The 18843-nt window shown below is 45.9% G+C and overlaps 1 protein-coding gene across 4 annotated transcripts in view; it reads right to left on the bottom strand.

The window, feature by feature from the left end:
• Nucleotides 1–18843, bottom strand: part of MXRA7 (matrix remodeling associated 7) — an 81520-nt gene that overhangs the window by 46271 nt on the left and 16406 nt on the right. For all 4 annotated transcript variants that reach the window (XM_075349559.1, XM_075349558.1, XM_075349556.1 and 1 more), the window contains exon 2: nucleotides 1062–1122. In XM_075349559.1, the coding sequence (XP_075205674.1) occupies nucleotides 1062–1122 (61 nt within the window). The remainder of the gene's footprint in view (nucleotides 1–1061; nucleotides 1123–18843) is intronic.

Raw genomic sequence — 18843 nt, 5'->3', positions numbered from 1 at the left:
GCGGTAATATACATTTTAATTGTCCAATTATGTGTGTGTATGTAAAGGGACATAGCAAATCATTATTTTGATGTCCAAAAAGCATGCATTTTGGTAGTCCAAAACGCATGTTTTCTGCACTAAAAAAGCAGGTAAAAACGCAGGAATTTGCAGAAATCTTGGTTTTTGCCATTTCTCATTGACTTCAATGTTAGCAAAACTGACCCAAAATGGCAAAAACAACTGACATGCTGCTTCTTTGAACGCATGTTTTTTGCCACAAAATATGCAAATTAAACGCAACCTTTTTCCATTGACTTTGCTGGAAAATCAAAACGCATGCCTTTTGGCATGAAAACGCTGCAGAAACGCAGGTAAAAACGCAAAGTGCATTCTCACCCTAATAGTAAAATTCAAATTGTCTCTTCAGGGAGGAAGGAGGCAAACTCTAGTGGCACCTATTGGAAGCAGCAATCCTAAAAGTCAAAAGTGGCCCTTTAATAAGCCTTTTCATATGACCTAGGATTTATGTCAGATCAGAACCTCAATTTGCAGAGTTTCGGGATGATTTTCCCTCGTCAGTGCAAAGTATGAGATCTGATCTGGCTATATGAGAAGCTATAGTGGGGTCTAAGGGGAAAACATTTCTCCTTGCGGAGACTGACAAACCGATCTGGCTGTCATAATAGTAGGCATATATACAATTGGTGCAATCTGAGCAGCCGCACAGGGGTCCAAGAGGTATGGGGGGTCCACGTCCAGCCAAAAAGCAGTAGAATTGTTCTTTATTATGAGTTATTGGATGGCAGAAGGCCCAGATACTGTTCTTGCACAGGGGCTGAGTGTGGGGTTACTGTGTATCTTTGAGAATCTGCCAATTTTAGGTCATTTCCTGTTCAAATATATTGATTATTAGATAAAGTCATACATTATTCATTCAATGAACTGAATAAATAATAAGCTGCCATTATACAGCACACAGTCCCATTCAGAAACATGCTGACACCTATGAATGGATATACTGTATATAACACAAAGTAGGATATGCGCCATGATTACCACATCCAGGACGGCTCACTCACCGGCGTCATCTGCCTCACTGATCTTCAAAACCTTATCACTTTCTGTTTCAAAGTCATCATCCTGCAAAAAAAAAAAAATTATGGATGTTACTAAAGTAGGTCAAGATCCACATTACAAAAACTCATCAATTATCGGAAAAAAGGGCTATCCCACAGTACACTGGATCCCAGGGCTGTCGGAGGCATAATGGCTTCCAATTTAGATGCTAAAACACCTATACCAGCAACACCTTAAATGTATATATAGGATTTCATTGTGCGTGTAAGTGTCTTGTCTTCTATTCTTGGCCTAACCTGACAGGTTCATTTGCTCCCTATAGTAAGTAATACGCCATGATGAATTTGTACTGGTCTGACCTGGTGGATGGATCCATAATGTATTAATGCTGAAAGCATTACAGGATGGGGATATGATTACAGGAATAAGCCAGTATGGAGGACATTATGAAATATGTCTTTATAGGATTTAGAATGCTGCAAGGGCCCACATATCAGACCAACATGCAGATGGAGGCCCAGGTCCAAATTTTGCATTGGAACCCATCATACTCTAGATACGCCACTGATCTTGTGATATCAGAACATTGACACATCATAGAGGCAGAAATCTAAGGGGTACTTCTCACATAGCGAGATCGCTGCTGAGTGACAGGTTTTGTGACGTACCAGTGACCTCATCAGCGATCTCGCTGTGTGTGACACTAAGCAGCGACCTGGCCCCTGCTGTAAAATCGCTGATCATTACACACTGTTCAGGTTCATTTTTTGGTCATCGGGCTCCCACAGGGCAGCACGCATCAGCATGTTTGACACCTTACCCAACAACCTCGTTCGCGACTGACGTAGGCGTGCATCTTCGTTGTTTTCTGCGCCCTCTCTGTTCCAATTGGTGATCGCTACTGCGTTTGGATTGGCCGCTTCCATCCTCTGTTCTGGCTTGTAGATCGCAGTACATTTCAGAGGGCTGAATTCACTTGTCCCGGACCGCGTGTAGCAGCAGATCGTAACACAGTCCATTCTGCATCGGGACTGTAATATGGACAAGGACGGGGAAGGATGGAAGCGCTATTATGTTGCCTTCTCTAAAGGCAAGGCCACCCAGTCACAACGCAGTTACGACCACCAATCGGAGCAGAGGGAGCGCGGAAAAGGCAATGTAGATGCACGCCTATGTTACTAATCAAGATTTAAATCGTGCTATGTGACAGGGTCCCAGCGACCACCGTATCATTGCTGCGTCGTTGAGAAGATCTGACTGTTTGACAGCTCACTAGCGACCCTGTAGCGACATACCAGCGATCCTGACCAGGTCGTATCGTGGTCGGAATCGCTCGTACGTCGTTTAGTGAGACGGTAACCCTTAGGGTACCTTCACACTTTAGCGATGCAGCAGCGATCCGACCAGTGATCTGACCTGGTCAGGATCGCTGCTGCATCGCTACATGGTCGTGAGCTGTCAAACAGGCCGATCTCACCAGCGACCAGTGACCAGCCCCCAGCCAGCAGCGACATGCAAGCGACGCTGCGCTTGCACGGAGCCGGCGTCTGGAAGATGCGGACACTGGTAACTAAGGTAAACATCGGGTATGGTCACCCGATGTTTACATTAGTTACCAGCGCACACTGCTTAGCTTTGCTCTCCTAGCTACAGTACACATCGGGTTAATTAACCCGATGTGTAATGCAGCTACATGTGCAGATAGCCGGAGCCGGCAGCACAGGCAGCGTGAGAGCTGCGGAGGCTGGTAACTAAGGTAAATATCGGGTAACCACCTTGGTTACCCGATGTTTATCTTGGTTACAGCTTACCGCAGCTGCCAGACGCCGGCTCCTGCTCCCTGCTCGCTTCATTTCGTCGCTCTCTCGCTGTCACACACAGCGATCTGTGTGTCACAGCGGGAGAGCGCCTTTGAAGAAAACGAACCAGGGCTGTGTGTAACGAGCAGCGATCTCGCAGCAGGGGCCAGATCGCTGCTCAGTGTCACACACAGCGAGATCGCTAATGAGGTCACTGCTGCGTCACAAAAAACGTGGCTCAGCAGCGATCTCGGCAGCGAGCTCGCTGTGTGTGAAGCACCCCTTAGTCCAGTCAGTTAATATTTGTCCAGCTTGTTTAGATCCAAAGATGCCTGATAATGTATGTAAATTGCCTTTGGCGCGCCTATGTGGTATCTGGAGATAAATACTTTGTGCTTTTCATTAACCTAAGACTTTCGGAGTTTTAATTTTCTCACTATTGACATTTACTCCTCCCATCTTTTCTAAATTGCTCTCTGATTTGTATGTTCTCTTTTGTACATTTCCATTGCGTTCTGCATAATTTGTTTTTTTTTCTATGAGATCAAAGAATAATGACCCTGGTAGAGTCACAATGCAGTTCACCCTGTTCTTCTGCTATTGTACTTGGGTGTTCAGCTGTTACTTGTCCCAATAAATCCTTCTATATATAAGCATGTTAATATCTGAACTAATGTATCATGGAACTCTTGGATGTAGGTAAATAATCATAAAAAACAATGGCTATAAACTGGGGTGTAACTATACACCATGTTCAAAATTATTATGCAAATTATATTTTTCTCTGATTTTCCTAAATGGTCGGTGCAAATGACAGTCAGTCTAATAAAAGTCATCACCTGTTAGAGTATACATCAAATTTTATTGAAGAAACCTCCCAATGATAACAGTATAATCTTCAAAATTAAAAAAAACCTCAAAATGGACTGTTCCAAATTATTAGGCACAATAGACTTTCTAAATATTTTATGTTTTAAAGAACTGAAAATGCTCATTTGAGGAATTTGCAGCATTAGGAGGTCACATTCACTGAAATAAAAAGCTATTTAAATCCAAAACATCCTAACAGGCCAAGTTACATGTTAACATAGGAACCCTTCTTTGATATCACCCTCACAATTCTTGCATCCATTGAACTTGTGAGTTTTTGGAGATTTTCTACTTGAATTTCTTTGCATGATGTCAGAGTAGCCTCCCAGAACTGCCTCCCACCCTCATAGATCTTTTGCTTGATGATACTCCAAAAGGTCCTCTATAGGGTTGAGGTCGGGGGAAGATGGTAGACACACCATGAGTTTATCTCATTTTATGCCCATAGCAGCCAATGACACAGAGGTATTCTTTGCAGCATGAGATGGTGCATAGTCATGCATGAAGATGATTTTGCTCCTGAAGGCACGTTTCTGCTTTTTGTACCATGGAAGAAAGTTGTCAGTCAGAAACGCTATATACTTTTCAGAGGTAATTTTCACATCTTCAAGAACCCTTAAGGGGCCTACCAGATGTCTCCCCATGATTCCAGCCCAAAAAAATGACTCCTCCACCTCCTTGCTGCCTTGTTGGGACATGGTGGCCATCCATCAACCATCCATTACACAATATACCATACATAACATTATATTACACAAAACCTTGGGTGTGCTGGCTACTTCTGCAGGGGGGGGGGTGGCATAGCCTTGACCCCCCCCCCCCTACAGCTATGTGTCTCCATTCTCTTGTATTGTACTGCAAAGTGAATGTAACAAAAACTGCAAGGCTGATATTAGCAAGTCCATGCAGAAAGCATCTACCAGAATCTGTTCCACTGGGGCATGGTGCACTGGTGCAAACTGGTAATGTGTAGAGCAGTCAACATTTTCCAGTCCGTCTGCTACAGCTGCTTTGCCCTGGATGGATTTAGAGGAATGCACCAGAGATTTTGGAATGTTCAATATATGTTATCAAAAATCTGTACAGTCAACAAGTGGCAGCAGCTGTGACAGCTGCCTTTCCATGATCCAGAGATGGGTCCCATCAGCAGGCGTATCACAAACACTGGATAGCCCAAATAACTGAACGATGATTTATCATCTGGCATCAGAGCAAAAGGGAACAAATAGGACCCAAAACAATCCACAAACAGTTTCCAGAACTCAGCAGCCATCATACAGAAAATGTCATTATTCAAATCAAGATTTTGTGTTAAATGCATTAAAAACAAATTGACAGTGATTTTTTTTCCTATCACAATCTTTATTAAAAAAAATAGTTATTTTACAATTTTCACTGTAAGACTGTTTTAAAGCACTACTATAGCATTTGTTTTTAATTGCACCTTTATAGTGGTGCCCCCCAGACCTGTACTATATACTGTACTGCCCTTCCACCGCCTTCAACACTCCAGTCGGTCTATGCTGAAAACTGATTAGCCGGCAGCACCATGGAGCGCACTGGAGGTCACTCTTCAATGTACATCTATGGGACCTTCGTTGTGGCTCTCATAGAGATGCATGGAGCGCTTGTGACGTAGCTCAATCATAGAATGGTAGAGTTGGAAGGGACGTCAAGGACCATCAGATCCAACCCCCTGTGAGTGCAGATTTTCCCAAATCATCCCGGCTATACGTTTATCCAGCTTCCACTTGTATATTGGCTGGAAAGCTAACCAAAGTCAACTGCTTGGGAAGCAGCAATGCTCATGTGGCACCCCTGCGGCTTCAGGTGCCACAGGGTACTGCACCTCACCCGAGGTGCAGTATTCATCTCGGATACAGAGGAGGTCGTCCCTGGTAATCACCACCAACACACTCATCCAACACAGAAACACGTGAGCTCTTCCACTGGGACTGGCTAGGGTAGGTGCTGGGGTGGCCATCATGAGGTATAAAACATCTTGCCCACTAGATCGGGGACTTGGGAGGCGGGGCACCAACTGGGGAAGTGAGGAGCCATCACACACAGCAGTTAGCTCTGGGTGCAGCAAGCGCCAGGTTGCATTGAAGAAGAGAGGGACAAGTGATGCGCCCATGGGGTTGGAGGTTACCCGTCACCGGGACGCGGTTCTTCTCCTGGGTCGCCGCTGTGGCCTTGTCTGCTTTCATGACCCCGGCAGTGTCAATAAAGACGGGGATGGGGATAATGGGGGTAGTTGTTCGTGACGCCACCTGTGGTGTGCGACTATAATGGGAGCTGCCGCTGCGGAGGGTCTCTCTCTTCTAGGGCGTATAGTAACGCAGCTCGAGTGTTGCAGCTCTCCACAGGAAGATCTTGGCACCAGGGAGGATGATAGGAGTAGTAGTCGCCTATGGCGAAGGGGCGCGATGTTGGAAGCGCCGGCAGTGACGGGACAACACAGAAGTTGCAGTTTAAGTTCTTTATTCACTGGAAACACACTGCAGTTGGAGCAACAAGCTACGCTGTGATGGGCCTCAGCCAAACCCGGATACTTTGGAGGTCGAGGTCGGTTTTTCCTTCTGTGCATCTCCTTTCGACTTTTTCCCTCCACCTCCAGCTCCTGGGCCGTGGAACGGGTCACGGGTGCCTTCTGCACTCCTCGCGAACCCTTGGATTCCCCTTCTTTCCTAAGAACTCGGGTCCAGCTTCTAGCTCCAGACCACGGGCCCCGAACTGTCTGTGTATCGGATAATCTCCTCCTGAGTGCGACCTTTCACTTGCTGCGTCTGGAACAGACTGACTACTAAGTCTTATGGCTCCTAACTCCCCTGTTGGTGCCCTGCCTCCCAGGTTCCTGAACTAGTGGGCAAGAGGTCCCATACCTCGTGATGGTTACCCCTGCACCTACCCTAGCCCAGTCCCAGTGGAATAGCTGCCATGTTATGTGTTGGTTGAGTGTGTTGTTGGTTGTTTACCGGTGACGACCTCCTCCGTATCAGACATGAATACTGCACCACGAGTGAGGTGCACTACCCCTGTGGTGCCTGAAGCCGCAGGGGCGTCACACAAGCAAGGACACGGACAGTTCAGGGCCCGTGGTCTGGAGCTGGAGGCTCGACCTGGGTTCTGAGGAAAGAAGGGGAATTCCAGGGTTTGCGGGGAGAGCAGAAGGCATCCGTGACCCATTCCACAGCCCAGGAGCTCGGGTGGAGGGAAACCATCGAATGATGATGCACAGAAGAAAACACCGGCCTCGACCTCCGAAGTATCCGAGATCGGCTGGAGCCCATCACAACGTAGCTCGGTACGCCAACAGAGGTGTGTTTTCAGTGAGTAAAAGAACTTGAACTGCACCCTCTGTGTTGTCCCATCACTGCCGACGCTCGCATCTTCGCGCCTCTTCACCATAGGCGACTACAACCACCGTCATGCTCCCCAGGGCCTGAGCTCTGCCTGTGGAGAGCTGTACCATCTGAGCTGCGCTATCATCCGGGGAAAACCTCCTGCAGCGGCGGCTAATACTGGCCTCACACCACAGGTAGCGTCACGAATAACTATTCCCATCATCCCCATCCCCATCTTTATTGACACCGCCGGAGTCACGAAACTGGACCAGGCCGCTGTCCCTAAACAGACACCGGCCTGATGACAAGTAATCCCACTGACACCCCATGGGCACATCAACTTGGCGTCACGAACAGGATTTCATGCCCGCAACCACGGGTACTGGGCGCCTACAGACTGCATACTAAGAGACTGTACGCTGGCGGACATTGAAAACAACAGGCACCATGTGTAATTACCCGGTCTGAGTGTGTCCACCCTTCGTGGGCTGGGTGACAGAATGGCGTGAAGTGCTGTGCCCGCCCACCACGGCTAGAACAGAGAAAGAAAACTTATTTCTTGGAAACTGACCCGCCCGCCTGGAGAGTGCATAAGAATGGACTGACTGCGCAGCGAGGGACCAGATGTAAGATGGCGGAGAGCAACCGCAGCACCCAGGAGAGCGGGGTGGAAGCAACCGGCTCCCCCGGTCATCCTGAGGAAGCATCGGTGACATGACCGGTGATCACTCCTGAGCTATTGGAAGAAGAAGTGAGGCAGTTGTGGGCTCAGTTGCTGGAGCTGAAGGAGGGAACCTTCCAGAGGTGGCAGGAGACCCTGATGGGAGCAGCAGAGACGCCGACCCTGGAGGGGGAGGAACCTGGCACCGATGGAGTGCATGGAGCTTCAGCACCTGTGGCCCTGGAAACCGGCGATGGTGACCTGGTGGGACCATTAGCGGTGCCTCTGGCTGTTGCACCTGGTCACGGCAGACGAAGCATGGCCTGGGACGCAATGGTCGACAAAGAGAAAAATCTACAGGCTTCCTTGGAACCCACCATCACAGTGAGCTCGATTGCAGTGGCTTGCGAGCAGCGACTGAGGAAGCTGCTCGCAGAACAAGAGGAACGCCGGGCTTGGCATGCAGTCCTGGGGGCTCAGAAGAGCAACCCTTGTCACGTGGCCCGCTGAGGCACGGTATGGTGGTCCGCTTTGATCTAGAGCGAGGGTGGGGGTTCATTGACGAATCCAGGATGACGAAGGGTGTATTTGTTTCCCGGAGGAACGTGGAATTCCACCTCAGCTGAAGACATCCAGATCGCGACCTGTACCCGGGCGATCACGTAACCTACACCCATCAAAGAGGTGAGAGGGGATGGTATGCCCTGGATGTGCGGGTAGACCGGTTACATGAGTACATGTACTACGACAGTGAGATGGACATGGGTCCTGACACCATGGGACCTTGCGATCAGGAGACCCAAACTAGTGTGTCCGTGGCTTACTTGCAACTCCGGTAAGCTACATACTACTATCCAATGAATTAGGTAGATATCAAGTGCCAAAACCAAAAAGATCAAAACTACCTTATTAAAATTTTTTCTTTTTATTAAACATATATGCCACAACAAAATTTCATAGAACACTTATCATAAAATCAGTATATGAGAAAGACAAAAAAGCGGGGATATGACAGGTACTATCCCTACCCTTTTCCTTCCTGATATACGGAGGTGGGCGTCCTAACAATGGTGACGCCCCTGTTCAACGACGACTAATCCCTATATACTCCCTCCCTTACTCTAGACTCCAGTGATCCTATTATAATAGTGAGAAAGTGCTTCACCAAAGGAGGTCATAAATAGTAGGTGCACAGTCCAGAGAAGTATGTATATTTAAAATTGTCTCATTACACTTATTTTGGGAATATGGACATACTAGTTAGTCAGATTATATGTCAGTCCATATGTCTGTGTAAGATAGATAGATTAGAAAGTTTTTCAAAAAGTAAAGATTATTCCATAGCTCTTCAAGAATCGCCCTACGTGTTTTGCCTTTTTTAACCGATATAAGGGCTCCTCATGGGCGTCTCAACCATATTCTTGAAAATTACTTGTAAGAGATATATGGATCACAATCAGTATTAGATGCCAATACGTGCATTATCCATGTAGAACCACATGATACTGGAGGCCCTGTGTTTTAGTCAATAAAGATGGTTTCTTTCTTCATCTTATTTGTTGTGCTTGTATAAAAACTTCACCCGGAGTGAAGGTCTACGGACCGGTATTAAATGTCAATTGTTGCAATATCCATACAGGACCGCCTGATGCTGGGGCCCTGTACTTCATTCATTCAGGGTGGTTTCTCAATGCATCTGTCTGTTATGCTTAATTTATTCAGCAATACTTTTTGCTACTTCGTCCACATCAATGTCCAACCTTCATGGGACTAGACCTGTTTATAGTCTGTCAGCACTGCCAGGCTATACAAGCCAACCACAATTGGACCAATAGGACAATGCAACGATGCACAAGGTTGAATTACCGATTCCCACTAATCTGGGGTGAATTTAGCAGTTGTATCACAGGAGGCGTGCCCTTAAGCGGGCTTTACATGCTACGACATCGCTCAAGTGATCTCGTTGGGGTCACGGAATTTGTGACGCACATCCGGTCACTTTAGCGATGCCATTGCGTGTGACACCAATGAGCGATTTTCATCGTCGCAAAAACGTGAAAACTCGCTCATCGGTGACATGGGGGTCCATTCTCAAATATCATTACTGCAGCAGTAACAAAGTTGTTCCTCGTTCCTGCGGCAGCACACATCGCTTCGTGTGACACCACAGGAACGAGGAACCTCACCTTACCTGTGTCCTGGCCACAATGCGGAAAGAAGGAGGTGGGCGGGATGTTATGTCCCGCTCATCTCCGCCCCTTCGCTTCTATTGGGCGGCGGTTCAGTGACGCGGCTGTGATATTGCTGTAACGCTGAACGAACCACCCCCTTAAAAAGAAGGTGGTTCGCCGGTCACAGCGACGTCGCAGGGAAGGTAAGTCTGTGTGACGGGTCCGGGCGATGTTGTGCGACACGGGCAGCAATTGGCCCGTGTCGTACAACCGATGGGGGCGGGTACGCACGCTGGCGATATCGGTACCGATATCGCAGTGTGTAAAGCGGCCTTTAGTATCCACATGATCACATTGATACTAAGGGCAAGGGAATGTCTATTGCCAAAGTGAATGTCTAATATTGGGAACCAATGTACATTGCATTTACAGTGTCAAACGGTTTTATATGACAAATATGAAATGTATGGAAGGTTGTAACGTTCAATAAACCATGCCGCCCATTGTTCTTATGCATATCCAAAATTTTGAAGTTTCCACTGTATCTGTTTATTTACAGCCTGCGGACGTGCTGTGATTCGCTGTGGGGGTATGTGGCACCCCTGTGGCTTCAGGCTTTAGGCCTCACTTGAGGTGCAGTATTCATCTTGGATACAGAAGAGGTCGCCACCGGTAATCACCAGAAACACACTCATCCAACACATAAACACGGGAGCTGTTCCACTGGGACTTGGCTAGGGTAGGTGCTGGGGTGGCCATCAGGAGGTATGGGACCTCTTTCCCACTAGTTCAGGGACCCGGGAGGCGGGGCACCAACAGGGGAAGTGAGGAGCCATCACACACAGCAGTTAGTTAGCTCCAGGCGCAGCAAGCGCCAGGTCGCACTGAGGAAGAGAGAGACAAGCAAGGACACGAACAGTTCAGGGCCCATGGTCTCGAGCTGGAGGCTCGGCCCGGGTTCTGAGGAATGAAGGGGAATCCCAGGGTTCGCGGGGAGTGCACCCGTGACCCATTGCACAGCCCAGGAGCTCGGGTGGAGGGAAACCATCGAAAGGTGATGCATAGAAGGAAACACCGGCCTCGACCTCCGAGGTATCCGGGATCGGCTGGAGCCCATCACAGCGTAGCTCGGTACTCCAACAGCGGTGTATTTTCAGTCAGTAAAAGAACTTGAACTGCACCCTCTGTGTTGTCCCATCACTGCCGATACTTGCATCTTCATGCCTCTTCACCATAGGTGACTACAACCACCATCATCCTCCCCGGGGCCTGAGCTTTGCCTGAGAAGAGTTGTACCATCTGAGTTGCGTTATCATCCGCCCCGTGGAAGACCTCCCACAGTGGCAGCTAATACTGGCTGCACACCATAGGTGGCGTCACGAATAACTACTCCCATCATCCCCATCCCCATCTTTATTGACACCGTTGGGGTCACGAAACCGGGCCAGGCCGCTGTGACATCCTTAAACCGACATCGGCACGGTGTTGAGTAATCCCCCACAGACCCCGTGTGTGCGTTACTCACTACTATACCACCAATATATTTGAAGATTTGCAGTATATATTAGAGATGTAGAGATCCTCCTATTCTGATTATGCGCTCCGCCTATCATCCACAGGGTAGTTTTAATTAGTACAAGATCCTATCTGCCCATATATTTGGAGACGTTTAGTCCAGAAGGAACATCACACTAGGATAGGGTCCCATCAAAGAAAGGTCAACTTGCTGCTGTAGATGGGCATACAAGAATTGGACAATAAATGCACAAAGAACCTTTAGAAAACTAAATATATTCTACAGTATATAGCATTAATGCAATTTAAATGTCATATATTCTATATTTCTATATGTCTAAGCGCTTACAGAGTGCTGCTGTATCTCTTTGTTTGTGTTTCATGTAGTTTTAGCAGTTAGCTCCTGTTCACACTTGCTATGTTTAGAAATACATTTTTTTATTTTTTATTTTTTTTGCACCAATGCCTAGCCCACGGCCTGTCAGAAGCTACAAGCACAAGGTGGTGCCGCAGAGTGGACCGGAGCGTCGTCAGTAAGTATGAAAACACTGGAAGGTGAGTATAAGATAGGCAGCGGAAGGCTTACATTTAAAGCACCACTACAGAAGTGAAAAAAAACAACCCGTTGTAGTGGTACTTTAAACTCATATTTCCCATTCTTTCAAGAGGAGTTTACAGTAGTTTCCTTATCATCAGAGGCACAATTACAATGACAGGTAGTTTATAGCTGATAACACCAGATCCACAGATCCCACCCCCTCCAAAAAAAACATCTCAATGTATCATCTGACCCTGCTCACGCCCCTTCACAATTACTTTTGCAAAGGCTTAATAGCCATTTCAATACCAAAGATAAGGTTGGGATCTGACTATTGTGGCTGTGTACAATTTATTTCTTGAAACAAACAAAAAAAGTCTAAAAAAAGTCCCAGTGCACAGTGTGAAAACTGCAAATTTCTATTTTTCATTTTTAATTACAGATTGTACTATATGTGAAGAAAAAAAAGATTGCAAAAAAATAAAAAATAAATCCCAAAATCTTTTATAAATACATTAATGCCAAAAGGAAAACAAAAGATAGTATCGGCCCCTTAAAATGCATTAACAAATTAGTTATAGAGGACAAACAAAAGACTGAGATATTAAACAGGCACTTCTCATCCGGAACTGACTGTTCCAGGGACCAGTCAACAAGTGAAAAATCAAAGTTCACCACCTGATATAATTATTTTAACACAATAAGAAGTACGCCTGCGTCTGAGTAAATTAAACATTGACAAATCCTTCAGGCCAGATGACATTCATCTACGAATTTGAGGGAACTGAGCTTCAGTAATTGACAGACCGCTGTATCTCATCTTTTTAGACTCACTTGTAACAGGGTTGGTGCCTCAGGATTGAGGATTGTTGATGTGGTTCCGATATTTAAGAAAGGTAAGAGGGTAGATCCAGGCAACTACCGTCCAGTAAGCCTGCCATCTGTAGTATGCAAAGTTTTTGAGGGCATTTTAAGGGATGACATGCAAAAATATATTGTAGAAAATAATATAATAACTGGCAAACAGCATGGATTCATGAAAAATAAGTCATGTCTAACCAACCTGTTGGGGTTCTATGTGCAAATCTGGATATTGATAATACAGCTGATGTGATTTTTTTGGACTTTGCAAAGGCATTTGATACTGTACCACATAATAGCCTTATACTAAAGCTCCAGAAGCAAGGACTAGGGGAAACTATATGCATCTGGGTAAGGAATTGGCTAAAAGATAGGAAACAAAGAGTAGTCATAAATGGTACTTTCTCTAAATGGGCTATATTCAGCAGTGGGGTGCTGCAGGGATCTGTGCTAGGACCGTTTCTTTTTAATATCTTTATTAAGGACCTTGTGGATGGGATTGATAGTAAAGTGTCATTCTTTGCTGACGACACCAAACTATGTAGGATATTAAAAACTGACCTTGATAGTAGAATATTACAAAAAGATCTGGATAAGATGTCAGAATGGGCAGATACTTGGCAAATGAGCTTTAATGTTGATAAATGTAAAGTAATGCACCTAGGACGGAGTAATCCTATAGTTGTGTATACATTAAATGGAAGTAAACTCGGGACTACAGAACAGGAGAAGGACTTGGGTATTCTCATTACAAATAAGCTGAGCAGCAGCACTCAATGTCAAGCAGCAGCTGCTAAAGCAAACAAGATTCTAGGGTGTATAAAAAGAGAGATTAGATCCCGCGATCCCAACGTATTATTACCCCTCTATAAATCACTTGTAAGGCCACATCTGGAATACGGGATCCAGTTTTGGGCTCCAAATTTTGAAAAGGACATTCAGAAGTTAGAGTCAGTTCAAAGGCGGGCAACTAGCTACTACAAGGAATGCAAGGCCTCCCATATGAGGAGAGGTTGAAAGAGTTAGATATGTTTAGCTTAGAAAAAAGACGTCTCAGAGGAGATCTCATTTATATGTATAAATACATGTGTGATCAATATAAAGGACTGGCGCATGACTTATTCCTTCCAAAGGCAATACTAAGGACCAGGGGGCACTCACTGCGAGTGGAAGAAAGGTGATTCCGTCTAAATAGGAAAGGGTTCTTTACAGTTAGAGTAGTCAGACTGTGGAATGCCCTACCACAAGAGGTAGTAATGGCAGATACTATAACAGCTTTTAAAAAAGGGCTGGATGATCTCCTCAGTACACACAATATTGTCAGTTATAAATGACTTGGGGACAAAATGTAGAACTGGTGGAGGAAGGTTGAACTAGATGGACCTAGGTGTTTTTTCAACCTAAATAACTATATGTAAAAAAAATGTTAAAAAATTTAACACAAAAAACTATTTAAGGCCCTGTGCGCACTTGCCGTTTTTTGCTGCGGATTTCCTGCGGTTTTGCTGCATGTTTCACTGCATGTTATGTTCATAACATCTCTGCAGTGATTCACCAGCAAAACCTATGGGAAAAAAAAAATGCTGTGCGCACTATGCGGATTTTGACAGCTGCATGTTTTGCTGCGGGATTCTCGCAGCAAAAACAATTGCATGTCACTTCTTTTCCGCACGTCGCTGCGGGATTTCACTCCATTGACTGCCATGTAATCGTGAAATCCCGAAGGGAATAACGCAGGCAGCAAATTCTGTGCAGTTCACTGCGTTTTCTTGCGTTATTCCCTCCGGTATTTCGTGATTTACCTGCGGTAATGTTCAGCACTGCCCTGCGGTTTGCAGGGAAGTGATGTCATTATGACAGGAATAGGAAGCGGAGCAGAGAGTAAACACACACATTACAGACACAGACATACAATACACACACAGCTCACTCACATACACAGACATATAGAATAAACATAGAAAGCAAACGGACATATAGAAAAAAAAACACGTGGGCTCCGCCGTATTTTTACCGTCCAGCCGAGGTAAGCACACAGCGGCGGCCCGGTATTCTCAGGCTGGGGAGGGAGAGGGACAGGGTTAATGCCCCCCCCTCCCGCAGCTGAGAATATCAGCCCGCAGCTGCCCCGGTACTGTCGCATCCATTATGCGGCAGTACCGGAGTGTCCCCAGCTCTTCCTGTTGCCGTGATGCGGTGGCAAATCAGGGTAATATAAGGAGTTAATGGCGATGGATCGCCGCCACTAAGTCCAGGCTTGATCATGGCAGCGTCTATGAGACAGCTGACATGATCAACCCGTAAGTAAAGTGAAAAACACACACACCGAAAAATCCTTTATTTTAAATAAAACACAAAAAAGCCCCTGGTTCACCATTTTATTAACCCCCACAAAACACACAGCTCCGGCGTAATCCACGTCCTGCGATGCTTGCATGCAGCCGCGACTGACACACAGCGCTGAATGCAGCCTCGCAGCGAGACAGCAGAGGTAACTACAGGGCATTTCCCATGGCCGGTAATGTGAACTCACATTACTGCTTGGGAGAAATGCAGCATCTGCTCACATGGACTCTATCTATCCATCCCTCCATCTATTCTTCTATCTGTCTTCTATTCTTCTGTCTATTTATCTGTCTGCTATCTATTTCATAAGGAAATTACTTTTTTTTTTCAATGTGCTTTATTGCATTGAATGCATTAAAGCACATGTACCAACCCGCATGCGGCAAAACCGCGCAATACCGTGAACAATACCGTGGTAAAACCGCGGCAAACCACATGCGGTTTTCGGGTGCGGTTTGCCGCGTTTTTTTACCACGGGTGCGGTAATCTTTCAGACCCTGCGGAATTTTCTTAAGAAAATTCCATTTTCCAGTGCGCACAGGGCCTAAACAATACTTTTTTCTGATTATTGTTAGCATAAGAGCCTTCTTTCTACAGACAGATGTTGGCCAATGTCTTCTGCAACACTGAGATTACATCATTCCCACTGAGACACCAAGATCCACAAGTTAGACTGCTATTTGTTTTTTTAATATAGTCCATAGGGATATGTTCAGACACAGTTATTGATTTTATCACACTCGAAAAAACGCTTAAAATAGTACAAAGGCTCTTCCTAATCTTTTCAATGTTGAAGGGATGATTCACTAGTTAGCGTTACTGGCCACATCGATATAACGTCCAGAAATAAGGCTACTCTCAAATACCTTGTGTTGCCAATAGTGCCTCTGAGCAACACTATTGCGGTCCGCTCATCACCCATCGTGTGACCCCCAGGGCTCTGCAACCTCTGAGATCCGGTGGTGTCACATCAATATCCAGTTGACCCGACATCACCGAGGTTGGCTCCAGTCTCCCTGAGTGACTGGGCTGAGGGCGGAGTTATATCGCTCATCACAGCTCAGCATCGCTCCTGCTTGCAGCGTTCTGCAGTGAAGGAGGAGTGAGCAGGGAGATGCTGAGCTGTGATGAGCGGTAAAACTCCGCTCACAGCCCAGTCACTCAGGGAGACTGGGGCCCACCTCGGTGATCTCGGGTCAATTGGATGTTGATGTGACATCACCAGATCTCAGAGGTCACGGAACCCGGGGGTCACGCGATGGGGAAGAGCAGACCGCAATAGCGTCGCTCAGAGGCACTATTGCCAACTCAAGGTATTTGAGAGAAACCTTGTTTCTGGACTTTATATCAATGTGGCCAGTAAAGCTAAATAGTGAGCCACCCCTTTAATTGACTTTGCTATTCACATGCTAAGTGGCACGATGTGACTGTAGCTTATCCATATGTCAAGGATTACCTCTCATGGTAGGGATGTCTGGGTCTCGTACCTTGCTACAGTTGTAAATAAAGCTCAACTGTTGCCCATTTCCCATAGAAGTAAGGGGCCGGAGTGTAAGGGAAATCACAGACAGGAACAACAGAGGCAAAGTCACACTGCAGACTCTCAGGAATTAACACTAAGAAACTAAAGTGAAGAGTAAGTGAAGCATAGCAGCAACACAGAGACACCAAAAGGAAACAAAAGGTTTACACCAAAACCGATCGCAACAATGTAAAACACAATCATCAGTATGCCTAGGTAAATCCACCTCTCCAAACCAGTACAGATAAACTATAGCTGGCACTACAAGAACCATACTACGCCAGCATGCATAGGAGGAAAGTAGATATGCCTGGTTGTCCCATAACATGTGGGAGATTAACAACCAGTGCAGCAGAGATTAACTGTTGCTTGCCTGCCTAGGAGCTACAAGTCTTTGAGTCGATGCCCACGTTTCCCTGAGCTGATCACAGACATCAGAGAAGTTTTAAGGTAAAGTGCAAGAATCTTGAGATTCCACCGATCCTGATGCCACCAAGACAGTCAGTGATCAGCAATGCTTGCAAAAACCTCCTTGGGATACTCAGTATTTTAAAGCATTTTTTTTTTTTTCATCTTCAGATTTTGTAAGCGCCTAGTCGAAAAAAAAAAAGGGATGTCACTTATTTGGAAACACATTACTCTATAAATTTGGTGCAAACTGACACTTCTACTCAAAAAGCTGCAAAAAATGTTTTAGGAAAAATAAACACTACTTAAAAAAAACTCTTCAAAATCACTTCAAAACCTCTTCAAATAATGTTTCAGCTCCCAGCAAATACAAGGTTTTAGAAATCGGTTATGTTTTTTCTTGAAAAATTAAAGGGTTATTAAAATTTACCTTTACTCCTCATCAGGCCAGATTATCCAAAAACTATAGTGTTGGTTTGTTTTGCAGCAATTAAGAAGACATGGCTGCGTGATGCTGAACTTATCAGCATGTCCATGGCATAAATGGCAATACACTTCGGCCTGACTACTTGAGGCCTTCATGACCATCATAGTCTAATTCTTAACCTTTGATTGTAAACAGATTTTATTTATGGCTAAAAGGTAACATTTAGTTTACTAAATATGGCTGGTTAATGATACTAACTATCAACATTAAGGGGTACTTCTCACATAGTGAGATCGCTAGCGAGTTCGCTGCTGAGTCACGGTTTTTGTGACGCACCAGTGACCTCATCAGCGATCTCGCTGTGTATGACACTGAGCAGCAATCTGGCCCCTGCTGTGAAATCGCTGATCGTTACACACAGTGCTGGTTCATTTTTTGTACGGTTTCTCTCCCGCTGTGAAGCACACATCGCTGAGTTTGACAGCGAGAGAGCAACGATCTGAATGTGCAGGGAGCCAGCGTCTAGAAGCTGCGGACACTGGTAACCAAGGTACACATCGGGTAACTAAGAGAAGTGCTTTGCTTGGTTACCCGATATTTACCTTGGTTACTAGCGTCTGCCGCTCCCAGGCTGCCAGTGCCGGCTCCCTGCACAACGTAGCCAGAGTACACATCGGGTAAATAAGCAAAGCGGTTTGCCTATTAACCCGATGTGTACTCTGGCTACGAGTGCAGGGAGCCAGCGCTAAGCGGTGTGCGCTGGTAACCAAGGTAAATATCGGGTAACCACGCAAAGCACTTTGCTTAGTTACCTGATTTTTACCTTAGTTACCAAGCGCAGCATTGCTTCCACGCGTTGCTGGTGGCTGGGGGCTGGTCACTGGTCGCTGGTGAGATCTGCCTGATTGACAGCTCACAAGCGACCATGTAGTGACGCACCAGCGATCCTGACCAGGTCATATCGTCGTCGGAATCGCTGGTATGTCGTTTAGTGAGATGGTACCCTAACTCTGTCTCCTTAATGGAGGATAGTTGAGTAGATAAGGGTCCATTTACTCAGGAAGATTATCCTGAATGAGCTCTCATAGTAACATCCGTTTCAGGATAATCTTGCAGTACAAACAGATTGCCGATTGCCTAAAGAGCAAGCAAAATACTTGTTCGTGGAGTGAAATGTTCTTATTTGTTGCACAAGATCACTGTTCACAGCAACACATCATCCTGTGTCAACAGGACTCATGCTGATCATTCAGTTCCCATTGGGAGTCACTTAATACAGTAAATTGGGTGGTGAATTGAGTGGCCCTCCTTAACTTTAC

The sequence above is a fragment of the Anomaloglossus baeobatrachus genome, chromosome 5, assembly GCF_048569485.1.
Source record: "Anomaloglossus baeobatrachus isolate aAnoBae1 chromosome 5, aAnoBae1.hap1, whole genome shotgun sequence".
In the NCBI taxonomy this organism is placed as follows: domain Eukaryota; kingdom Metazoa; phylum Chordata; class Amphibia; order Anura; family Aromobatidae; genus Anomaloglossus; species Anomaloglossus baeobatrachus.
This window is presented reverse-complemented; position numbering and strand designations above follow the sequence as displayed.